The sequence below is a fragment of the Podarcis pityusensis genome, assembly GCF_964106645.2.
Source record: "Podarcis pityusensis genome assembly, chromosome: 3".
Lineage (NCBI taxonomy): Eukaryota > Metazoa > Chordata > Lepidosauria > Squamata > Lacertidae > Podarcis > Podarcis pityusensis.
In genome coordinates, this window is record NC_138026.1 from 88,638,595 (window position 1) to 88,664,639 (window position 26,045).

Genomic DNA, 26,045 nt, shown 5'->3' on the forward strand with positions numbered 1-26,045 from the left:
TGCCACCAGCATCTCAAGTAAGAATACTGCTACTACAAAACAGTGTCAGGGACTGGAGGAATGGTGGAGACCGCCTCCCCCTCCTGAACCTTCCAGAGAAGAGGAAGACAGTATAGATTTACAACAGTGGTTTGAGGAAAGTCACAACTCAGAGGTAGAGGAAGGGCAGAGTTGGGAAATAACGGGAGAGGAGGAGGGGAAAACAGTCGGAGCAGCTGGCTGTCACGTTATCACTAGAAAGCAATCCAGACCCCACTTCTTCCAGAACCAAGTGAGCATTGAAAATATGAGAGCAAAGGGCTCGTTGGCAAATGTCCCTAAGCGGCCACCGTAAAGTGGGTGGTGCTGTTGACGATTGAGGAGAGAAGGGGGATGGGGATTAGTTGGAGCAATGCCATTACTCTAAGAGGCACCATTTCTAAGCCTCTCTGTGAATATTGAATAAAAGACATTGGTAAGAACTCTCCCTGTTTTGTCTATTCCTGGCAGCCTACTGGGGGGGGGGGGGTCGGATTCCCTGAAGCCTGACAAACAGAGCTTTTTGCAGTGGGGGTACCCATTGTATTAAGTCCCCTCCTGAGGAAAATATGCCCCACTTGCCCCACTGTGGTTTTTAAGAAAAGCAATAAAGACCATGCTTTCTAACCAGGCTTCTGAGGAGCTAGCTTAAGGTGCACTGCTAGAAAGCTGACTTGAACCCTCCGTTCTTCATTTGTTTTTCACTGTTGCTTTTTAAAAATACACTTACGACCGTATGTATATTTGGGGCAGGTGTGAACCCAGAAGATGCTTACCATGCATATCATGGAGGTTTTCGCCCCAAGTCGAGCAGCTTGGACACACTGGTTGGCCCCTTTCCCTCCAAATCCAGAGAAAAACCTGTGACCGTGTATGGTTTCTCCAGCTTTTGGCAGGCGTGTGGTAAGGCTGGCAGTTAAAGAAAGAAATATAATATGGGGTTTGAGTGAATTAACAACTGAAATCATAAGAATTACAAACCTCATACTAATTGGGCATATACATAATGTAATAGGGGAATCAAAGCTATTGGGATACATCCAAAAGTACTTACAATAGTAATCCAGTACAGTGGTACCTCTGGATACAGACGCTTCAGGTTACAGACGCTTCAGGTTACAGACGCTTCAGGTTACAGACTCCGCTAACCCAGAAATAGTACCTCAGGTTAAGAACTTTGCTTCAGGATGAGAACAGAAATCGTGCTCTGGCGGCGCAGCAGCAGCAGCAGCGGGAGACCCCATTAGCTAAAGTGGTGCTTCAGGTTAAGAACAGTTTCAGGTTAAGAACGGACCTCCGGAACGAATTAAGTACTTAACCCGAGGTACCACTGTATAGGTAAATGCAGTCTCTTTCACTATAAGCCTCTCCATTCAAATCTTCTCCACCACTATAACTATCGCGAAGAAAAACAGGCCTCACAACAGATGCATTGAACTTTGTTGTTAACAGATGTGTCACAGCAGAAGGTGGTACCAAGAACCACAAGGTCCAAAATAAAGCTTTAAAGTTCCCGGGTCAACAGCTTTGCATAGGGCTAGGGAAGCTGGTGCTCCCCCACTGTTGCTGGATTACCATTTTCATCACCCTTGGTCATTGGGAGTCGGAAGCCAACATTTGGAGGGCCACAATATCCCCATCCATGGCTTAATAGAAGAGGATGAGACAGTTACCTTTGCTAATGATAACATATGCTATAAAAAAATTAAAACCTAACTAGATTTTTTTTTTTACAAAAAATGCAATTGCACAATTATGCCAGGAATCTGATGAAAACCACTCAGCAAATTCTATGTAATTCTCTCTCTCTCTCTCTCTCTCTCTCACACACACACACACACACACACATAGCAATCATCAGAAAGAACAATTCTTCCTCAAACACATTTCCACCTTGCATATTAAACATACTCCCAAACACTCATCTATACGCAGTTATGGAAGGTTCACTTTTACCGATACAGCTATTAATAAAATAGAAGTATTGTTAAAATGTAATGCTATTATCTTGTCACAGATTTCTGCAATGAGAAGCAATTATTAGATTTTGCTTTTCATCAGACTAGCTTAAAAGGCATTTCAGACCGCTGCTTTGAATTGACAATGATGAGTAATCTGTACGATTAAGGAAGCATCGGAATTCTACACTTACTAACATTGCCACAAAACTGCATAATAGACCAAAAGCACACATACGCAGAAACAGCTAACGTTACAAACTAAACCCAAACAACTTTGTTAGGATGTTCACAATTGTTGCCTACAACATTTTCTACGGTAATTCATAACTGACATAAACATTCAGACTGCCACCTTACGCAGACTTATCAAGGAATAATTCTCATTGTGCTCAGTGGGAATTATTTCTGATGTAAGCATGGTTAGAATTACATACACTGCAAGCAAAATGGATATGTGCACACCACTGAAATAGTCTACAGATGAGTTAACATAATTTCCATTCCATTGTATACAGCACACTCTGTAATGTAATCAGAATTAAATTAAATCAACTCTTCCCCCAATTTTCTTCCCAGTTTAATTGTGCATGTTACCGATTAATCTTGACCTTTGTTAATATAATAGCTATTTTGCACTACCTCTTCTTTTTCTGGCACCATGTCACTGCTGATGGTGCTTTGAGACACAGCCTCTCTGAAAGGTTCTTCTTGAGGGACTGATGGAATGATAGACAGGAATGCATTCTGCTTATATCAGGGATCCCCCACTGTATCAGGGATCAACCATAAAAGAAAAGAACACATCCCCAAACAACCAACTCCCCCTACAAAAGTCTTGTTTTTTAAAAAAAGAAACTGACAGGTATCTGCAGGTATCAGGGTGTCTAAGGGTGCCATATTGGGAACTCCCAGCCTCAACTAGAGCCAGGGCTTTCTCGGCCGCGGCTCCAATCTGGTGGAACGCTCTGTCACAAGAGACTAGGGCCCTGCGGGACCTGACATCTTTCCGCAGGGCCTGCAAGACAGAGTTGTTCCACCAGGCCTTTGGTCAGGGCGCAGCCTGACCCCCTCCTCTGGCAATCTGCACAGAATTTTGCTTAATGGTTGCCATCAATTTGATTTTAATTTGATTTTAATTAATTTTATAATGAATGTTTTTAGAATGTTGGATTATTTTGATTGTTGTTAGCCGCCCTGAGCCCAGCTTCGGCTGGGGAGGGCGGGATATAAATAAAATTTATTATTATTATTATTATTATTCTATGGTCACCTGGTGTGTGAGCTGCCATCTTTCAATTTCAGAAATTTGACACAATATATGCTGTACACCACCCAGGAACCTGACTTGATGAAGGGTAGGTGGCACAAAAATATTTTCCCCTCTTATACCCGCTTTTCCTCATACAGATCCTGGAGCTGCTAACATTTGTAAAATTCAACATAAAAAAGTTAAAACACATATCACACTCAGTTAATCCAACAGGGCTACTCTCACTATGCTCTAAAAACCTGCAAAAATAGGTAGGTCACTAGCTGCTACCTTGATGAATATAAAGAAGAGGACAGCTATATCTATACTGGGCAGGAGTTCAAAAAATGAGGTGCTGCCACTGAGAAGACCCTGCTACTCACTCCAGCTCATACTCATGAGGGTACCATAAGCCAGGCCTCCCCATAGATCTCAAAACTCAAGTAGGTTTTTACTGGGGAACTCCAAGCACTTCTTAAAATAAGTAACAGAAAAGGTCCCATGTAAGTATTTTTTCAAACATTAACATAGAGATGGATTGAGATCGTTTGTATTCAGTGGTCAAAATTACTGCCTTGCCAAAGACTATCAGAAATCCCACAATACGACTGAATTACCGTATTTTTTGCTCTATAAGACTCACTTTTTCCCCTCCTAAAAAGTAAAGGGAAATGTGTGTGCGTCTTATGGAGCGAATGCAGGCTGCGCAGCTATCCCAGAAGCCAGAACAGAAAGAGGGATTGCTGCTTTCACTACGCAGCAATCCCTCTTGCTGTTCTGGCTTCTGAGATTCAGAATATTTTTTTTCTTGTTTTCCTCCTTCAAAAACTAGGTGCGTCTTATGGTCTGGTGCGTCTTATAGAGCGAACAATGCGGTAATTCTCATCTATAGCCTCTCTTCATTGGTCCTTACTTATGTTACATCATGAGAGAATTGTGAACGCAAAGCAAAATCCCCTGGAAAAATCTGATTTGACCTCCTTCCCCCATTCTATTTTTGTTTCATTCAGGAAAGTGGAGCAGTGACTCATTTATTTGTAGCACTGTTCATGCAGCAATTAACACATACAGGAATAAAAATTGATACAAAGGGTGAAACCCTACTACCTACGGCTGGGGAAGACCATTCAGATAAGGGGTCTGAGAGCAACTGCCATAGCTGCTGCTGCTACCACAGAGCAACATATTAAATTGTGCACTGGGGCTGAGCTCAACAACCTGTCACTTTACACTGCAATTTTAAGCATGTCTGTTCAATAGGACTTCCTCCCCTGCGCACATGTATAGAAAGTATACAGAAGCATATTAAATAAAAGGAATTTAAAGAGAAATCTTCAACGGTGAGTGATCTGCTTATAAACCTTGGTGTACTGGGTTTGTCACACATCATGAGTTTTGAGCAGAAGTCTTAAATGCATTGCTTTGAAGAAAATACTTAATAACCAAGGAAACGGGCAAAAGAACTGGCAAGGAGGCATGCTAAATGCCACATAGCAGAAGATGTTTACACAGGACTTTGTTCCTGGCAACAAAAAATGTTATAAGGGTGTTGACAACACAGCACAATGTTCAGTTTGTGAATATCTTAAAATATGGAGAGATGGAGTGAAAACTTTGCAGGGGATCCAAAGCATGTCTCTCAACCTCCAAAGTCCAAGTAAGTTTGAAAAAAAACACCAAATAAGGGAGAGAGGGAGGAAGTCAGATTTACTCATGATACTGTAATTTGTAAAAAATTATCTCATATCAAGAAGGTACAGTGGTACCTCGGGTTAAATACGCTTCAGGTTACAGACTCTGCTAACCCAAAAATAGTACCTCGGGTTAAGAACTTTGCTTCAGGATGAGAACAGAAATCGTGCTCCAGCGGCGCGGCGGCAGCAGAAGGCCCCATTGGCTAAAGTGGCGATTCAGGTTAAGAACAGTTTCAGGTTAAGAACAGACCTCTGGGACGAATTACGTACTTAACCCGAGGTACCACTGTATAATGCATTTGGAGGAGTCCCTGCCTATAGTCCTAGCCTACAGTGGTGTGGGTAAGGGGCTCTCAGATCATCACAGGATGTCCCTGAAGTCTTGCCACTGGTTCCTCACAACTTTGGTTATGACAACCAGAGTGAGGGCTTGCTTGAGACAAATAGTAGCCAGGTCGCTAACAGAAGAGACTAGCTCAACATATTGTCTATGAAGAATCTTATTTTTGCAAGTCTTGTTGATTCCACCTTTGGACTGAGCTGTAAGAATGAACAGAGTCCATATAATACAAGATCTAGGGCAAACTGGCTCCCGTGTGAGTCGAGTTTCACATTCCCATGGAGGATCCGTGTAGGATGATCATGCAAGGAGATAGATCACTGGGAGAAATGCCCTTCTTCTGCCACTACTTAACTACAAAGGCTCAGGGTGGCTACATCTCAGCAATGTGGGCAACTGAGCACACTTGTGACAAGGCATGAGAAGAGAACCTCTCGCAGCTTGTACATAAAAGTTGAAAAGGGCAGGACAAGGATGCCAGCCATACTTTAGCTTTGACAACAGGATTTTTACAAGTTCCCTCCTTTCCCAGATTCCTTGGAAACTGGTGCCACTTATATTATCCGTTCAGTGTTCAAGACTTACAAATTCAATTTATGTCCAGATAATGGGTGCTGGTGGCAAAGAAGAAACTACATCATCAGAATTCTAGCACCCAGAAGTGATTGTATTATTTTTTGCCCTCTTAACCCTCATCAGGATTAAATATTAGCCATGTCTGCAGCCACTGCCTGATTTCTGCAGTCTGGCACACAGCACTCATTTTTAGCACTAGACTGACAACTGATGCCAACGTGATGCCATGCACCACTTCTCATGCCACTTTCTACCAGTCGTGGGAAACCCTCTGCTCACAGTGTTATACCTGGTCATCCTTAAAATTCTTAAACAGGTCTCGTTCTTGTTCAAATCTATTAATCCTCTGCTTTTCTTGTCTAACCCTAAAATTCCATCTAATTTTACTTACAGCTGCAAATTCCCATAGTTTAGTGAACCACTCTTTTAGAGGAATTTCCTTTCCCCCAGTATTTTACACGCAGCATCCTAGCTGCTAACATCATATAAAAGACATCCTGCTAATATTAAATATGATTTCTTGAAATAAATGTTTTGCCTCTGGGAAGTCCACCAACAGTGGATAGCATCCACTCTGTTCAACACTTCCAAGGGTTACTGTTACCAGTATCACATATACCCTTTTAAAAGAGTTGAATATCACCTAGTCTATAACTTGGGTTTTTTATTAATGACATTGATACAATTCATATTGTTCATATATTCCCCCATATCCTCTAGAACCCCCTCTCCTATCACTGCTTCCCATTTTCAAGTGTAATCCTATTTTCTGTCTTCTCTCTTACTCAGTATAATTTGGTAAATTTCAAACAGCATATTTCTTGGTTTCTCTCAAATTAATCCTTCAACAGTATTTAACTCTCTCAATTCCACTCTGCATCTGAACTCTTTCTTATTTGAAGATATTCAAATACTAGCGGCCTTATTATCACTCAAAATTTCCTTAACCCTGCTCAGGGGCCTGACCTGATTACTGTTAAAATTCCAGTGGAATGATTCCATTTTTGTTAAACTGTTGCTAAAATAGCCACATCCAGTGATGATCCAATTTCTGTTTTAAGAAACAGAAACAGTTTTTAAATTTACCCTCCCCACACACTTTCCATAGTGCTGCTAATCCCTTTTTCCAATTTTTATCTTAATTTTCTGTGCACAAGGACACATTTGGTGCAATTCCAGCAGAATAGTTTTCCAAATTGTTTACACAGTATAGCCTTCTCCTATTTCATAACAACTTTTAACCGATCCATTTCATGGGCTGCTTCTGTAGCAGTAGACACACTAAGCTTTACTCAAAGGATATCTACTGAAATGAATGGACCTAAGTTAGTCATATCCATTAATTTCAATGGGTCTACTCTGATTAACACTGCCTATAACCCAAAATATGTAATTTAAAGGAGGATATATCCATAGATGTCAGGAGGAAGCCTGTGCTATGATCAGATCTGTGGTCCATAAATTTGTTAATCCAGCATACCTGAATCTCAAATAACTTTGACTGGAATGGAACAAAGCCAGTTGACACAGTTTTGAAATCATACTATCTAATATCAAAAGGTTACTGATCTCTGGCAAACATATTTCTTAAATGCACATGATAGAAAGGTTAAGGTCACAATCATATGCACACTAACCTGGAAGTAAGCTCTACTGAATGCAGTGGAACTAACTTCTAAGTTTCAGGTAATAATAAGGGCTAAAGCTAGTTTTTCATTGCATGTTTCTTTGGAGTTGGCTAAAAACAGTGTCATGTGACAGGCAAACTGAAATGCTCCCAAATGATGAAAAGCAATAGAAATTTCTCCGGGAATTTCAGTGCACAAACTGTAGTCATCAGACTGCAATTCATATGTGTTCTTTCCACCCAGGCACAGAAGACGCTTTCGAGTTGCTGATTTTATTTCATTTTAAACATAACTGTTTTCGTTCTAAGATCAAACAACTCCAATTCACTTATTCCATTACCCATGCTAAGGCCCCAAAGAATTAAGCAATGGTTTCCAAGCCCCATGTGGGCTATAATGCCATGGAGCTTGGTAAAGGCAAGCCTTATCTCACAATCCATAATTTTTAATTGCCAGTACTCAGAGGAATGCCTAAATCTTCCACTGATGGCATCACAGTCTACTGCCATGGAAATAGTTAGCACTACAAACAGCGACCTCACCTCTATGGAAAACAGAGAAGACTGTGTAAAGTGGAAATGACAGCTGGGATAAATCAGCCTTCAAATATAATAAACATTTAAAGTAGCCTGCTTAAACATACAAACAGACGAACACACACCAACAGTTCATACTAGCCTAGGGATCACTGTAGGACACACAAGTTTCTGGAAATGTCCATGTGTCCTTACACACTCCTGTGCTGTTTCTATCTGCAGGATCTGCACCATCTGAGAATTTATTATTCATCCTCTCAGGGCTGGCCAACATCTCTAATCTCAGTCCCTGCTCCTCAGTTGTTACCATCCTGCATCTAGCTGATCTTTACTGGGATTGTGGTTCTGTGTACCAAAGTTTAAGAAGGCTGCCAACAAACTGGAGCGTGTCCAGAGGAGCATAACAAAGATGACATGGGTCCTGGAGGGCAAGACCTATGAGGAAAGTTGTGGGGCACACAGCAGAAGAGACCATTTAGAGGTGACACAGCAGCCATCTTCAAATATTTGAAAGGTTGTCACATGGATGATGGAGCAAATTTGTTTTCTGTTGCTCCACAGGGCAGTACATGAACCAATAGCCCCAAAATACAATAAAGGGGATTTTGATTAGACTTCAGGAAATATGTGTTCATGGTATGAGCTGCTTGGGGAAGAAATGGATTGCCTTGGAAGTTATAGACCAGGGGTCAGCAACCTTTTTCAGCCATGGGCCAGTCCACCATCCCTCAGACCATGTGGTGGGCCGGATTATTATTTTTTTGGGAGTGGGAATGAATGAATTTCTATGCCCCACAAATAACCCAGAGATGCATTTTAAATAAAAGCACACGTTCTACCCATGTAAAAACATGCTGATTCTCGGACCATCCGTGGGCCGGATTGAGAAGGCAATCTGGCCAGATTTGGCCCTGGGCCTTAGTTTGCCTACCCATGAACTAAGCCATTTGCTGCACAACAGTAGATTTTCTGTTGCATGGAGTTAAACTAGATAGCCTTTGAGGTTATTTCTGCTTCTCTGTTTCTACGATTCTAAGCTCTCCACTTTGCCCCTTGTCCCATCTGTTATATTCCTGCCACACATCAAGCACATTTCAACAACAAACCATGAGCTGTAAAACCATAGGACAAACCTTGGTTATAGAGCATGGTTAGCCTGGAGAGAACTAAAGCATGAGCAAAACAGCTACAATCTCCTCCCTGGGAGTCCCCCCCCCCATGCTAAACCATGGTTTTTGAATAAACCAGACCATTGAAACTAATGGGCATGACTAGTTCGGGATCTTTAATTTCAAAGGATCTACTCTAAGTAGAACTTACTTAGTGGAACCCAAATGAACAACTAACACAACTGCCAGGCTTCTGACACACATCTTGGTGTCTTGGATAATACCTTCAGTGACTCTGGGTCACATGCCCAGTGACTACAATGAATATATTCTGTGGCAACAAACCATTTAGAAAATGAAAATCAGAAATGCAACTGGCCACTGTGAAACATTTTAAAGGTTTAGGGCTTTTAGTCAAGTGCCTGCTTAGAGATCTGTATAATGTATTTTCTCTTTCGCGGGTGAACAGCTTTAATTACAGGCTAACTAACAATGAAACAGAATGATAACTCAAATGTTTTGTTGAGAGTTTATAGATGTGTTTAAGGCTGGATGGAGAAAAAGAGCTGGAAGGTGGCTCCAGGCACATTCGCCAACATGAAAGAAGGCACGCATTCTGGAGAGGAGGAGAGAAAGACAAAGGGAAGGTGGAGAAGTCTAGGCAGATAGTGGGGAGTGGAGGAATGCAGGCGGAGATAAGGGCTGTGCAGGGAAGGAAATTAGTTTTCTCCTCAAAGAACCCAAAGCAGTTTTTTCAAATCTTGGGGAGATACAAATCTAGAAAACTGGTTTTTGGGAAATCTATGAAGGGAATGGAAACAACTTGTTGTAATAGGAAAAAAGAAATAATGAGGCCAAGAGAGAACATTCTAAAAACAATACTGTTCATGGTTGCACATCAAAGGAGGAGTTGCACAGAGCAGACAGAAGTAAAAGATAATTGCACACACACATTTAGAGCAGGGTTGGTACCCTGGAAGGAAAAATAACCTATTCAGTATCTTGGGCTTCCCAGGAAAGAAATACCTTCAGCAACTGTCCTTATTTGCCTGCCACAGTAAGACAAACCATTGCTTACAGGGACTGCTCATGGCTAGCAAGAAGAGAACTCAAGAACTTATGTTCAGACAACATGCCAAGCCAAACTTTGCTTGGCAGAGAAATAAAAAAAACCACTGGGGTAGGAGCAAAGCAGCAGTGAACTCCTCTCAGGGAAACTGCATGTTTGTGAATTCTAGTAAGCCAGAGTTTACCACAAACTAAGCCAGGGGTCAGCAATTTTTTTCAGCAGGGGGCCGGTCCACTTGTCCCTCAGACCTTGTGGGTGGGCAGAATATATTTTGGTGTGTTTTTTTGGGGGGGGGGAATGAACAAATTCCTATGCCCTACAAATAAACCAGAGATGCATTTTAAATAAAAGCACACATTCTACTCATGTAAAAACACCAGGCAGGCCCCACAAATAACCCAGAGATGCATTTTAAATAAAAGGACAGATTCTAATCATGCAAAAACACGCTGATTCCTGGACCGCCCGCAGGCTGGATTTAGAAGGCAATCTGGCTGGATCTGGCCCCGGGCCTTAGTTTGCCTACCCATGAACTAAGCCATTTGCTAACTGTGATGTTTGGAACCAGGTGCCACCACATATAATTGAACTTCACAATAGGTCTGTGTGGTATAAGAAGCTAAAATACACTTTTACATATGGCTTTTATGTGTGTATGGCTTTAAAAGAGGCTTAGACAAATTCATGGAGGCTGAGGCTGTCAGTGGCTACTAACCCTGATGGCTATGTTCTCTTCCACCAGGGATCAAGCCTTAGGAGTGACAGGCCCTGCCTGTGGAACTCCTTGCAAGTAGAGGTCTGGAAGGAGTCAACCCTGCCTTATTTTGAAACTTGCATTTTTAAACCTACCATTATTAATTGCTATTTATTTATTTATTAGTAAGATTTTATGTTGTAAATTGCCAATTGTTGGCTGCAATTATATTTTAGTAAATTGTGGGTTGCTTGCTTTATCAGCTGTTGGTTTGCTGATATTTTACATGTGAGTATATTGTACTATATATTAATTTTATTGGAAACCTCTTTGGAAGAGTTTACTCTTCAAGATGGCATATAAATGTTTCAAATAAATGCTATGCTGGTGGAATGCCAAATACGCTGGTGGCATGACAAATACGCCAGCAGAACTCTTCTAATACACTTGCAGATGCCTCCATTTGCAGAGCCATTTCCGGCAGAATAAAGTATAGGATTGCTCTGCCTATCTTTTGAATGTATTTATGATTATGGTTTATTGTTACTCAGTGTTAAGCTTTGGTAGATGGATGCTGCCTTTATCATTTCCTAAAATCTAAGGCATATATTTTTCATTGTTCCTCCTCAGCCAATCAGCCTATTAAAAATTATTATTAACAGAACTGAGTACAAGATAGGACTAGAAATCAGGATGCGATTCCTATTTTTGGGTGGTGAAAATAGCAAGCCAGACGCAAATGAATCCCCATGAGAGGGTAAGAACTGAAATATTGTTTGCCCACAACAAGCATACGTGCTTGGTTTCAGGGTTGCAACTTTTCTTGTTCTCAAAAAAATTAGAAGGAAGCAATATTATTGCTCTGATTGTTTCAGCATAGCTCTCTGCATTTTATTTCATCTATTACAGCAATTTTCCATTTTAAATTCAGTTATTTTTAGTGTGTCTCATTCTCACTAGCCTTGTGTACTGGAACTCTCAACTGCATGAAATGCTACGCAGATCTTAAGCCAATACTGGCCATCTCTAAGTTCCCTTCATTGCCATTCTATAGCATTCCTGCAATGTTGCATGAACATATATGTTGATCCGGAATAAGACAATATGTGTGTAGATTCATGTAATGAGCTAAAGACTGAAGGTTTTGTCAACTTACTGGCAGGATGCTGGAGGATAGGGCAGTAGTAAGCCATTCCCAATCCTCTATTTCCACATAAAGTTTCCTAAATTCTAGAGCAAAATGGGGGACAGAGTTTTTGGACCAGCAGGTGGAATGGATGAGAGCTGGAATCCAACAACATCTGGAGGGCCACAGGTTCCTATTCTAGCTTTAACATCCCTTTTCTAGAGCGTCAGGTGTAAATAGACCTGACATAGTCTCTCCCACTGTTAACAGCAATTAAAATGCCAATGCCACCAACAGACAATTAAAATTCGAACATTTAAAGGCTTATCATCAATCCTCAACACAGTATACACAAAACATGCTAGCCTTCTTATACAAAATGAAAGAACAAGGTCTCATGAGGGCCTTTTAGCATTTTTATAGTGCAATACTATGCATCTCTTCTCACAAATATGTCCCACTGAATTCAATGAAATGTACTCCCAGGTAATTAAGTAATGGTATTATAGCCTTAACTTTCCGGGGGGAAGAAACCTACATATGCCAAAATTCAGGGGTGCTTTATAGAGTCACTGACATTGACAATCAATACAACAGAACGCAGTGGGGGAAAACAGTGTGTGTTTGAACATCACAATAAACCATAAGTTTCAGATTTTAAACCAATCTGTTTAGTGTTTTCTTTGTTGTACTTAAGTCAGTGTGGACGCAAAAGTGTTTTTAATTTTGCAAAAGATAGCATATTTTTATTTTATTTTTTATTTTAGTTTTATTCTTCCTTGTCTAATTAGTTTTAGGGAACAAACATAAAAGCTATTCATTAGCAGTAATATGTAATCTGCTCCAAATATTTGCTTAAATTAGTATTTGCAAAGTGTGTTCCGAGTAACTCTGGGATTTAACTGAAACTCTTCAGGGATTTCTTGATGAGAAGATAGATAATTATGGATATGCTGCCTGAAAGACTGTTGGGGAACTATTACTGATTTACCCTGAAATGCATAGTTGAAGAAAAGTAATGGAAGCATTCTAGGGTGACAAGTGAGCTTAACAAACCTGGCTGTGTGCTTGTCTGCCGACTGCAACCTAGACCAGGGTTGGAGGGTTTTTGTTTTTTCCAGTCCAAGGACTGCATTCTTTCAGGGACAACCTTCTAGCAGCCACTGGTCTATAGCGGGCAGAGCAATGGATGGAAGACTTACTTTTGCACAACAGGTTACATTTTAGGCACACGAATACCAGAGGTTTCTACACATACACACACCTCTCCAGCCCTCATCCAAACAAGACAAATTATCAGAGACCAAGGAAACATTCTAGCCACACAAAATTACTTGAGGGTTTGAGTAGGGCCAGTAAGAGATGTGGCCAGAGGAACAGGGAGAGTCTTAAGGGCCAGATAGAGACATGTGGTCCAAAGTTTTCCATCTCTGCCTTAGACCACTGATCTTCAGCTAGTGAGCTGGGACCCAACATGGGGCCATGATCTAAGGAGATTTGAAACAGCAGGTGGCAAAAAAGAGAAAAGAAATGGGTCTCCCAATGTATGTTTGGGCTAAAGGTGGGTCCCTGGTTTGAAATTATTCAAGGCTACTGCCTTAGAACATGCTGCAGAATCCTCTGAAAGACACTTGTAAGAATTTTGAAGCAGTCATCAACAATCCATCAAATGAAGAAAGTGCTCCTGGAAATTATTGACTAAATAAGTAAGTCACCCATCAATTCTGTAGCAGGTCACATTGGTCTCAGAACAATACTTTCATTTGCAGTAGGAAGGCAAAAGCGCATCAGGCAGATATTCCTGTTTCCACTGGACCATAGCTCTGTGGCAGACCACTTGCGATGCATGCAGAAGGGCCCAGGCTCAACCTTAAGGCATCTCCACTTAAAAGGACCCAGTGGCAGGTGCTGGGAAACATCCCTGCCTGAAACCCTGGAAAGCCACACCCAGAAAGAATAGATGGACAAAAAGCCTGACTTGATATAAGGTAGTTTCCTATGTTCTTGGGGGTATTTTTGTTTGTCGTTATGACTGTAAGGCTATTGATAGATCTTATACATCTTACGACTGTTGTGAACTTCTCTTTAACTCTGGTAAAAAATGGGATACTAAGTAAATAATGTCAGGGAATGGAGAATACATAATGGCAGAACATGGGATCCATTGTGGACTGTACCTTATTCTTCCTGTATAAACAGCAGGTTATTTCATTTTCATCAGTGCACATGATGCAAAGTAGGTACTTTTGTCTTAGTTGGAAGAAATATGGTTACTTGAGTCACACTGAGCATGGGGAATTAGAATTCTTCAGGTCTGCTTGTATATCCCACTAAGAGTTATTAACATATTAACTCATGAGAACTGAAACGACAAAGTCCACATTGATAGTTTCACTGGGATACACGGAACTGTAAGAATATGCGAACTTTTAACTTTTTTTCAGCTCACACAAAAAAAGCTATGTGAACCTAAAATTACTTCAAAAGCTTGCATGTGTTCACAAATTAAAGTTGGTTTCTGCCTCAGAAATAATTTTTAAGGTACTTTAACTACAATTTGTATTCACAGTCAACACACAAATGACTAAAGTTTTTCCCTACTTCTTCAGTTCAATTAATATGTGCAGAGAGGCGACTGCAATTACAAAAGGATAGTATTTATTTTGGACTTATTAGGAGCACATTATGCGTGTACCAGTGAAACCACCCCTCTGCATATTTACTCAGAAGTAAGTCACACCGGGTGGTATGCAGTGCTTTTGGGGGGGGGGAGACGCAGGGGGATGCATACCCCTAAACATTTTGTTAATCTTTGTACTTTTGTCCATTTACTGTATTCATTTCCCCCCGATTTGAACTATAAAATGGTGATTTTCTTGAGTCAAAATGAGAGTACCCCTAAACATTTTTTAAGAAAAAAAAAGCACCGGTGGTATGCCATGAAATAGTTGTGCTAGTGCAATAATTAGTTCCAGAATTGGTGCAAGTGAAAAAGGATTACTCATTACTTTCTTCCCTACGTCTGTTCCAGAGGGTTTGGTGGCAGCGGGGGACAGGACCCAGAACAAGTTGGGGTTGTGTGGAAAGGAGAATGTTCCATTGTGGAAAGAGAAATTGTGCTAGCTGAATGGCTCACATGCACTGCTGCATGCTACCCTCAGAGTTCACAGGGACTTGCTCCAAGTGTACATCTTAGGCATGCTTCAGAAGAAACCTCCATGACATCTATTAGGCTGCAGCAGAGAGAGAGAGAGAGAGTGAGCCCATTTGTCAGCTCTGCTGAAATATGAAGTCCATCGGGCCTTTTGCCCCTCAACTGCCACCTGACATCAGCCCCTCAAGCAAACTGCAGTGGAGGGAAGAGAGAAACCAGTTCACTTGGGGCTCCTGCTCTCTTTGGAACTCTTTCCAATCCAGTTGGCCATGATGAACTTCGCCACTAAGACCAGAGTTTGCTCTTTCCCTCCCCCTTCTCTCTACTTCCAGAGGCTTGGGCTTGCGGAGCTGCAGCCTCCAACATGCCTCCTCCTCTCCCTGGACTCTGCAGCCACTTCGCTGGAAGAGCCTTAAGAAAACCGAACCAGCTGGTAAAACAAGGGGCGCAGCAGCAGCAGCAGAGGATCCCATTTGCCATACTAACCTCACCAGATCAGTCATACAGGATCCCACCACCACGAGCTCAGCAGCTGCCATGTCAGAGAGAGGTTTAGGACCACAGCACCTAACCTGACTCGCATCTACCTGAGCTGCCTGGGCACTAGCTCTCCAACCTTTGCCACAGGGGAGTCCTTCGCCTGCCCGCTATGTGCGCCCGCCAAGGCGCCTGAGTTTTTACTTTGCGCTTTCCCGAACTCTGACTGCGGAGCGAGCTCAGCACACCGTTATCAGAGCACCCCATTATAACTCTGCTGCCCGTTCTAACGAGCGCGATTTTTTTTTTTTCAGGCGCGCTTTAGTCGCCTATATATCCACGGAAGCCCCGATTTTCTTTTTTTTAAAAAACTGCCTATCGGGTGCGCGCTTGGCTTTTCGGCAGGAGATTGGCGCGCGGGCGCGCACGCAGGAGCGTGCTGGGCGGAGTGGGAGGGTCTACGCAGGCGCGCGGGGCAAGGCGAGTGGCAGCTGCTGGGTTTCTTGGAGGTTTGTTTGCCCGTACTTCTCCCCCCCCCCCGTGCAGTCTCCCTTTACACACAGCAACAGGGGGTGGGGTGGGGGGCAAAGATGGTTCCCCTTCAGGCTGGGTGGGGTGGGTGGATGCTGGTGGGGATTCTCCACTCCTCCTCTTTCTCTTCTTATTAGGGGAGCAAAGCATGAAGGAAGGGGCTTGGCTTGGCTGGGGGGGGGGAAGGGACAACAACCCCTCAGACCTCGGCATTTGACGGGGGGGAGACCGTTTTATAGGAAACAGCCACTACCAATTGTGTGTAAGGCTTGTGCTGCACTTACTTGTAGGTGCTGTTAATTTATGAATCAATACTGCTGCTCATAATACCCGTTTCCTGTGTTTCTTAATAGATTGCAGGGTTGCAGCAGCTGGTGCCCTTGCTGGGCTCATGTGCCACTCATTCTTGCTACAGGTAGAAAGCCAGTTGTAGTGGATAAGTCCCCTGGCTCAGGCATCATCTCTGCCATGAGCTTAAGCAGCCATTTAACTGGATCCGCTGCATCTGCAATATGGGTATAATAAATAAATAAAAAATTGGTCCAGTAGCACCTTAGAGACCACATAAAAGCTTATACAGTGGGTTACAGACGCTTCAAGTTACAGACTCTGCTAACCCAGAAATAATACCTCGGGTTAAGAACTTTGCTTCAGGATGAGAACAGATATCGCATGGCGGCGGCAGCAGGACGCCCCATTAGCTAAAGTGGTACCTCAGGTTAAGAACAGTTTCAGGTTAAGAATGGACCTCCAGAACGAATTAAGTTCTTAACCTGAGGTACCACTGTACCCAGAACAAACTTAGTTGGTCTCTAAGGTGCTACTGGACCAAAAAAATTCTTTATTTATTTTGACTGCATCAGACCAACACAGCTACCTACCTGAATCTAGAATCATGGGTATAATAATTCTTTTAAGTATACACACACACACTTTCCAAGTTTATACATTTCACTAATTTTACAGTCATTTTAACATTTCAAAATTGGGAAACAGGTATAATAATTCTAGTCTACCGTGTAAGGTTGTTGTGATATGACGTGTGTGAAGTGTGCATTCGGCGCTTGAACAGCTATCTGTGCATGCCAAGTATGAGTATTTTATGTTATGTTGAGGAAAACTGTTGAGTTTTACAACACATAGCTGTCAAAGGTAAGGGTGCCCTACAAAAACAAGTGCCAGCTGCCTACCATCGATATGAGGATAGGAGCTTGAAGAACTGCTTCCAGTCAGAGTTGACAGTACTGGGCTAGATGGACCAGTGCTCTGACTTGGGATAAGACAGCTTCATGTGAGGGTTGTGTAAACAATTTATAAATTTATGAATCTATAAATAAAAGTGGGAAATGATTCAATGGCATTTAACCATTTATCTTATTTCTGAAATGTTCAGTTTTGTTTGCAGCACTGTAGTCTTCTGCACTTTTATATGAATATTGTTATATACTACTTACAAAGTTTAATTCAATCTCATATGTAGTATTTGGGCAGAAATTCAAAGCACATTAAGTTTTCTATTGTTACTAAGAAACACTTTTCTCCCAATATTTTTTTTCAGTTTTATTTGGATAAAAATAATAAGCACAGCATATTTGATCTCGGTTCTGACTTAACAAGGTATTTTAGTAAATTGTTTGGAATGGTAGGTAAATTTTATACTCTGGTAAACTTTAAAATGTGTTAATGGTCACTAAGCTCATTGAGAGATGAATAAAAAGGGCACTGTCCAACTGCTGAAGTAACTATCAGGCCTGCACAACTGGTGACACACTGAGTTGAGCACAGCCCATCAGCTGGATACAGTTGTCTGCCAAGAGCCTGACAACCACCCCTCCACCTCTGCTTTTGTCACCCCAAGCAACCAGCAGAACCAGAAGATTTATCAAGTCAGTGGTGGGCTATTCTCATCTTGTTAGGTCATAAGTTGTGTTGTATTTTATAATGGACCACTGAACAAAATGAGAGAACCATGTTTTATGAGTGAGATGCTTACTAAATATTAGGAGTGCAAATGGTTGTGTGGCTATAACTGTGGACCATAGCCAAGTGGATGGGCAGCAGCTAGCCCAAATGTGCCCCCTGTTCCCAGCAGGCTTTGCTTCCATTTCCTTTCCCTTGGCCCCTACTTGTATCAGCCTTTTTAAAAAAGTTGCTTGCTTTCATCATCCTTTCCTTGCTAACCTCGTCTTTGGCCCTGCCTTGTGTGTCAGGTCTCAAGAGTCGTCTCTTTTAAAATATGTATAGAAATGGTGTGGCTACTCTTTGATACGTTCACAATTATTTTTCCTTGCAGAACTGTGTGCACCTTGCAGATTAGGATGTCCCCTGAAGTTGCTTTGCACAGAATATCTCCAGCACTTTCTCCTTTTGTTTCTAATGTGGTCAGGAATGGAAAAGTCGGATTGGATGCAACTAACTGTTTAAGGATTACAGATCTGAAATCTGGGTAAGTGCCCTCAATGAATTCAAATAATGTCTATGTGCCAATTTTTGTTGTCAGTAATCACATTCAATTTATTTGGAATGAAGAAATTTAAGAAGTTTTAGCAAGGCTATAGAAATCGTGATGTGTAGTGCAACACAATTGGATTTAATATTATTATTCATTGGTAGAGCTTGGTACAGTGGTGCCTCGCAAGACGAAATTAATCCGTTCCGCGAGTGTCTTCGTCTAGCGGTTTTTTCGTCTTGCGAAGCAACCCTATTAGCGGCTTAGCGGCTTAGCGCTATTAGCGGTTTAGCGGCTATTAAAGGCTTAGCGGATTAGCGGCTTAGCTGCTAAAAGGCTATTAGCGCCTTAGCGGCTTAGAAAAAGGGGGGGGGAAGCAAAAAAAAAATCTCAAGACTCGCAAGACATTTTCGTCTTGCGAAGCAAGCCCATAGGGAAATTCGTCCTGCGAAGCAACTCAAAAACGGAAAACCCTTTCGTCTAGCGGGTTTTCCGTCTTGCGAGGCATTCGTCTTGCGGGGCACCACTGTAATTGATTTCAGAAATGAATCTAATGTGTTTGAGCATTTAATTTCCATATCACATTTGGTTTTGTATCCAACCCTAAATGCCTGTCTTAAGTATTTGGCTATACATAATCTGAAAAATAGGGCTTGCCCAAAGTTAACTTTTCTTAAGATGTTACTGTTAAATGCTAGTTATATTGTGTAAGAATTTTCTTGTTGTTGAATACCACCTTTCATCTTTTACTGTTGGCAATAATGCTAGATGGAGGTTTAGCACTAGATCTAGGGACACGGGTGGTGCTGTGGTCTAAACCACTGAGCCTCTTGGGCTTGCTGATCGTAAGGTCAGCAGTTCAAATCCATGCAACGGGGTGAGCTCCCATTGCTTTGCCCAGCACCTGCCAACCTAGCAGTTCAAAAGCATACCAGCACAAGTAGATAAATAGGTACCGCTGCAGCAGGAAGGTAAACTGCATTTCCATGCACTCTGGCACTTGCCACGGTATTCCGTGCACCAGAATCAGTTTAGTCATGCTGGCCACATGACCCGAAAAAGCTGTCTGCGGGCAAATGCCGGCTCCCTCAGCCTGAAAGCGGAGATGAGCACCGAACCCCATAGTCAAATTTGACTACTCTTAATTGTCCAGGGGTCCTTTACCTTTTTTACCTTAGGACTAGGATTGGGCTGAGGAAGAACTTTTATTTTAGGAAAGAACTGCAGCTTAGTGATATAGTGCATGCTTTGCAAGCAAAAGGTCCAAGGTTCAGTCTCCAAAATCTTTACATAGGGAAAATACCCCTATCTGAAACCCTGGAATGCTGCTTCCATACAATGTATTGAGCTAGGTGAACTATGTTCCTAAACATGACTCTTCTACCTGGCCAGAAGGCCACCAATAGATGTAGGATGGTAGCTGTAACTTTGCATACATTACTGATGTCCAATGAACCCTCAGTATAACTTGGTGTTGTATCAGCCACAACCACAAGTCTAGAGAAGCAATAGTAATAAATTTCAGTGGCTGACACTGCTGTCAAGCACGAACACTATGACATGTTTCTGTGCTGATTTCTTCATTAGTGGGTCTGTTCTGACAGCTGACATTTCTGAGCTGTGGGGAATAATTGAGCACAGCTCACACAACATAATAAGCACGTTCTTAACCTAGGGATTTGCTCATATAATTTTAATATAGAATAGGTCTTGCTTTTTCTGGGAAACACCCCGTAACCTATTTTATTTAAATATTTTATGCTGTCTCTTTCAGCCTATTTCAAGACACCTAAGGTGACTAATAATACCCATAATAAGATAAAAATAAACAACGACCAACCAACAAATTCATAAAAAATAGTAAAATAAATAAATAAATTGAAACACCAGCAGTAGCGAGATTCAAAACTACCGAAGTTGACCACTGCCTAAGTCATACATGTTCATCTGAAAGAGGGAGCCAGGTGTGGCTCACCTGGGCGGTGAATTGCAAATCTAGGCATCGCTATTGAAAAGGTACAAATTCCACATTGGGTGTAATTAGAAAAGGAATAAATAAAATAAAACTGGCAAAACAATACCAAATAACCACACTTGGAATACAGTGTACAGTTTTGGTCACCATGTCTCAGAAAGGATTTTGCAGAGCTGGAAAAGTTGCAGAAAAAGGCAGCCAAATGATCAAGGAAGGAGCTCAAGGACAGGTTACAACATCTGCGTCTTTTTAGCTTGTGAAAAAGGTGAATGAGGTTAGACATGGTAGGTGTGTGAGAGATGATGCATTGTGTGGAGAAAGATATGTTATGTTCTCTCTATCATAATATTAGAAGAAAGGGTCATCAGATACAGGGCAGACTAAAGGATGCACTTTTGCACACAGCACTTAGTTAAAGATGTGATGATAGCCACATCTTTGAAAGTGGCTTGAAAGATAAGACTGTCAGTGGCTACCAGGCATAATGACCGTATCATTTCAACACAGATAACTCGCAACTTAAATACATTTAACTTGTGCACATTCAGCTTTACAGGCTTGGCTAAAAATTAAAAAGGGGACAGGCATCAAGGTAAAAGAAACACTTGGAAATAGTCTTGGAAATTAATTGACAACCAGTGAATAATCCTGGTTCATCTGAATCACGAACTCTATCTTCTGCACTCTGTACTGATCAAAGTGTCTGAAAACATCCTCGCATATAGTACGTTGCAGTAGTCCAGTCCAAAGTTGATAATGGCATGCATAGTGGTGGCCTTTTCTAGGAGACGGTCCAGCTGGTATACTAGCCAAAGCATGATGTAAATGTTTCTGGCCATGGCTGCTACCTTGGCTTCTTGGAGCCTACAGGATCCAGGAGCACTCTCAGACTGCAAACTTGATCCATCAGGCAGAGTTAAACTCTGCTACAACAAGGCAACTGTCTATTTAGCCTAGATAAGCTGAACCCCTTGCTAACTGTATTTCTGCCATTATTTAGCATAGTAGTGAGGGGCAGTCATATTTCCAAATCTTATTTTTTTGGTGCTAACACAGCTGTGTTGGTTTTGTGAAATGAGTTTGAGTTTGCCTTTAAGTATCTTAATGTGTAACTTGGGCAACTTCAAGACACTTTCTCCCCCCAAAGCACCCAAAGTTTAATATTTTAGAACTACTGTTACAGAAGGCTCATAATATGATACGGCAAACTTGTGGATAAGCTTTCTCTACTCTGTGGATGGGGGCAGCGCAAAAGCAAGCAAGATACGACTTTACACAACCAGGAAATGTTGCAGGATATGCTTCAGTTTTCTTGTATGGTGCCTGCATCTATTTGATTTATATCTTGGGAACCACTATTAATGCTCAATTTTCTCACTACTACTTCCTTTTCTCTTGACAGCATTTGTAGCTCCTTAAAAGTATTTTGCTAACTAATACTTTTTGCTCAGAAAGTACCTGCTTTTGAAATCTCTTGTGTAGCTTTATCAAAAAGTAATTTGACAAAATGTAGCCGCAGCTGCTGTTAGCTCTCATTTCTAGACCAGTATTTTTATTTATATATATATATATATGTGTGTTTTTTAAAAAGCAGAATCTTACCAGCCTGGAAAATACTTAGTGTTGCTTTTAAGGATGCTCTTATTATTATCTCTATTACACCGTAAAGTATATTATCCTTTCTCCCCCTGCTATTCTGTAGTGAACTAAATGAAGTGGTTTATTTGCAAAATCAGAAATACCTTTTTTATTCCAACTGGGTATGTTTATCTAGAAGATGAGAAGACAAGGGTGCAGGGACAGTGGGCATGATTGCATTCTTCAGATGTCTGAAGAGCTGTCAAATGAAGAGAGCAAAGACTTGTCCTCTGCTGCCCCAGACAGCAGGACTAGATTGATGGGTGCAAGTTATAGGAAGGTAGATTTTAATGAGACCTTGGAAGAAATACCTGAAAGATCAGTTTGACAAGGAACCCAATTACTTACAGGGGTGGGGACAACCTTTTATTAGGTATGCTCTAGCTCTGAACATGAGGCTGGACTAAACACTCTTCAAATCTATGATTTACAAGGAAGATTGGAATCACATGTCAAGCTACTGCTCAGTATGATGTCCAATAAGCAATAATCTGCTGCTGATGTGTTATAGGGAACTTGTGAAGTTAAATGTCATGCATTTGTGATTGTTTCAATGGATGTTGGGAGTTCAGTGCAAAAGATGTATCTGTCCATGAGTTTGAATAGGTGTTTAGAATATCGGGCCATGCTGGGGCGAAACTTAAATGTGGAGCCTTTAATGGTAGACCACAAGGGAAATTATTCGCAGGCCAGTGTTTCTGCTTGGGGTGCAACCCTCTCATGCACTGGTGGTCACTCACTGCTTGATTTTGATTCTGTATCCACTGCCAACTCTCTTCTCCCTCTCTACATCTTGGGGACATGTGATGACTGTTTAGTGGTGAGCAGTGACACTGAGCATGGCCAAAGGTGCCCATGGCAGTACGCTGGAGTTATTTTTAGATCATCCCTATTAGCAGCTCTTCACAGAGAATCCCCAAACGGCTTTGGGTTTTTTAAAATCAACCTTTTTGAATTTTTTGTCAGATGTGTGAAGTGGGGTGGGGAGGAAGTCTGATGTTATATAAGATAATAAAGACATACATATTTATAAATGAAAACTTCAAGGAAAAACCCCGAATACAGCAAGGCTATAGCATAAATGTGACAACGACACAGAATAATTCCTTGTATCGTATAAAAGTCAGTTAATAAAGGGTTGAGAAGGTTATTGAATGGCTTACTAAAGAGGCAAGTGAATCCTATGCATGTTTACTTTTATGTAACCCCCCACTGTATTCATTGAACTCCCACCTATGGCAGTGCATAGGACTGCAGCCATAATAGCCATCTGAGGTATGTATTAGGTATTTTATTATATTATAGGGATGTTTTCCTTGAGAGAAGGCAAGTCCACATGCAGTATATGGAGGAACTGTTGCAGCCATTGCTCTTTTCTTTTTGGACAGGAGCGATTAATAATAATAATAATAATAATAATAATAATAAAATTTTATTTATATCTCGCCCTCCCCAGCTGAAGCCGGGCTCAGAGCAGCTAACAATAATAAAAGTATTGAAGAACACATAAGGAAATGTAGATGAGGAGCAGTTTCCTACTTTTATTTGTTAACAGGAGCAACTGGAATGGACAAGAGATCCTGTACTGTGTTTTTATTTCTAAAGTACTTTACATACTTTGAGTGCTTTACAGTAAATAAAAGCCGACACCAATCATGACTTTCAGATTTCTGATTACTTTGGTTTTCCTATGCTTTTATCTAATGCCTTTGTCATTTAATCTGGGCGTGTTGCTCATTGATCAGACTCTGATATTGTGTGCATCTTGGTCCTTCAATTCCCTCTTCTTTCCCTTCTAGCTGCATGTCCTTGACTCTTGGGCCCAGCTGTGATCGCTTTAAGTTGCATATTCCATATGCTGGAGAAACACTAAAATGTAAGTGCTCAAACTTTAAAGTCAACTACCTTCTGAGACTAACTGGGGAAAGTGCTCCTGTATGGAATGCTCTCCCCAGGGAGGCTTTCATGGTGCTGAACCTTCATTTGGTACAAGACTAATAGAAAACATTTCTATTCCCCTAAATGTTTTAGATAATGTTTGTTAACTCTGTTCTAATTGTGGTGGTTTATGAAAATACATTTCTGTTGCTTTTAGCCATGTGTTTATTTTTTTATATGCTGATCATTTGGTTATTTATGTATTTTTAATGAACATAATTGAACCAGTGAGTCCCATTAGCAGAAACCCTGCACAATGAGTACTGCTCATGCAATGAGGCTTTCTCCCTCCCACCCCTGTGTCCCCTGAAATAAGCTCACGGGGTAGAGGGTATCAGGAAACTAGCCAGAACAGCATACAGGAGAAGGAAGGGTGGGTTTTTTCCCATCTGGCAAGCCAAAATGATTGCCCTGATGGAGCGGTGGTCTTAGCATGATGTTGTATTCCTCCCCATGTATTGTTAAGCTGCCTTGGGAGTTGTAAAGTTGAAGCGTGGGGTAACACATGTTTTAAATAAACAGATTAGAGGTGTTTCTGTTGCATCTTCTATATCTGTTAAAATATGCATGTGCATTGACTCCCTTTTACCAGTTTGTTAATCAACCTTGTCAAAGCTTCCAGGCTTTATGGAACTGGCTCTCACGACAGCAGCCATTGCAGCCCTTGTTCTGCATCCAAGAAATGCCTGGCTTGAGGAGAGAGTGCAGTACAGGGAATGGGGAGGCAAGATTGGATGAGGCACTGAAGGGCAGGTCTCCCCTCCAGTGCAGTCTTTTTAAACCGCGAGGGCTTGTTTCTCCTGCAGCTGACATGATCTGGCAGTTGGTCTAGTAGATCTGTCCCTGTTGCAGCTGGGGAATAAAAAAAAATCTGCCTGTGCAGCAAACCCAGTGGAGTCTCTTCTGGGGAAGGCATTTGGCCTTGAGGGATGTATGCCCAGGTCCTTAGTCCTGGGAGGTGGAGGAATTGAGCCTGGCAAGCAGGTTTCCAAAGGTCTCAGTTCTCTCCTGTGCAGTCATCAGTCTCTGGCAGTATGTGGGGCTCTGTTTTAAGAATAGGGGAGTTTATAATTCTATTGATCTTTTTGGTTGCTTTTTGTGGACAGTTGTTGTTCTAATGGTGAAGCTTTTCTAGTAAGTGTCTCTTCTGTACAGGCGTTGGTTGACAGATCTCAGTTTGGACTACATCCCTCTCACACACTCCACATCACATCACTCTTAAAGTGGACCGTAAACCAAGAAAGTGTTTTGAAGTCAGTGGGAGAAAGCAAGTGGGAAGTGGTCAGTGAATCACCCCCTAAGATGCAATCCAAACCTATTACATCAGTGGTGGAAACATCTAATTCAGTGGAGTTAAAGATGGCATCTTACATGATGTGGTAGCATCTGGTTTTGTGGGTTACCGCTTTTGGAGTTCATTCTGTTGCCTGTGTGTGGTTTTATATTAGATTGAGATATTTGAAACTGTTAATTGTGCAAGTCACATGAAAGAAAAATGGCATCAGGAAACAAAGGAGCAAGTATAGCTTTTAATTTCTTTATTGCTGTAATTGAACAAATGCAATGCTCATTTCCTAAAAAGGCAATGAGTTGTTGGCATCTGTCTTTCTCAAGAAACAATGGGAGAGTGTGTCATTGAGGGTAAGGTCAAACCGTTGGTGAGTTACAGCACCTGCTGTGGCTGTAGAGACCTATATGAGAGAGGCATGTTTTATTACAGCTGGGGAAGATGAAGGCACCCAGTTTCACTGTTATATATGCACCATGATGTTTCTTCTCTCTGTGCTCCTCCCAGCGGTCATGAGTATTGCTTGGTTTGGTAGCCAGCTATCAGATTCTAGAATATCCATAGGGAGCTCATATACAAAGGACATGAAGCTGAT

The 26,045-nt window shown here is 41.6% G+C and overlaps 2 protein-coding genes across 6 annotated transcripts in view; one reads left to right on the forward strand and one right to left on the reverse strand.

Annotated features, from left to right (window-relative positions):
• RBKS (ribokinase) overlaps nucleotides 1-15,917 on the reverse strand; it is a 64,945-nt gene extending 49,028 nt beyond the window's left edge. The window contains exons 1-3 of one of the 5 annotated variants that reach the window (XM_081000299.1): nucleotides 15,641-15,909; nucleotides 15,190-15,233; nucleotides 795-927 (exon numbers count right to left, since the gene is read on the reverse strand). In XM_081000299.1, coding sequence (XP_080856425.1) covers nucleotides 795-927; nucleotides 15,190-15,200 — 144 coding nt within the window. In that variant the 5' untranslated portion in view covers nucleotides 15,201-15,233; nucleotides 15,641-15,909. Of the gene's footprint in view, nucleotides 1-794; nucleotides 928-1,072; nucleotides 1,093-15,189; nucleotides 15,234-15,640 lie in introns of those variants that run through there. The other 4 variants (XR_013984537.1, XM_081000297.1, XM_081000300.1 and 1 more) reach the window with 4 other exon arrangements.
• A 141-nt stretch (nucleotides 15,918-16,058) lies between these two features.
• The window catches only part of BABAM2 (BRISC and BRCA1 A complex member 2), a 129,787-nt gene continuing 119,800 nt past the window's right edge, over nucleotides 16,059-26,045 (forward strand). Inside the window, exons 1-3 of the mRNA XM_081000256.1 lie at nucleotides 16,059-16,140; nucleotides 18,456-18,608; nucleotides 24,024-24,100. Of these exons, the coding sequence (XP_080856382.1) occupies nucleotides 18,481-18,608; nucleotides 24,024-24,100 (205 nt within the window). The 5' untranslated portion in view covers nucleotides 16,059-16,140; nucleotides 18,456-18,480. The remainder of the gene's footprint in view (nucleotides 16,141-18,455; nucleotides 18,609-24,023; nucleotides 24,101-26,045) is intronic.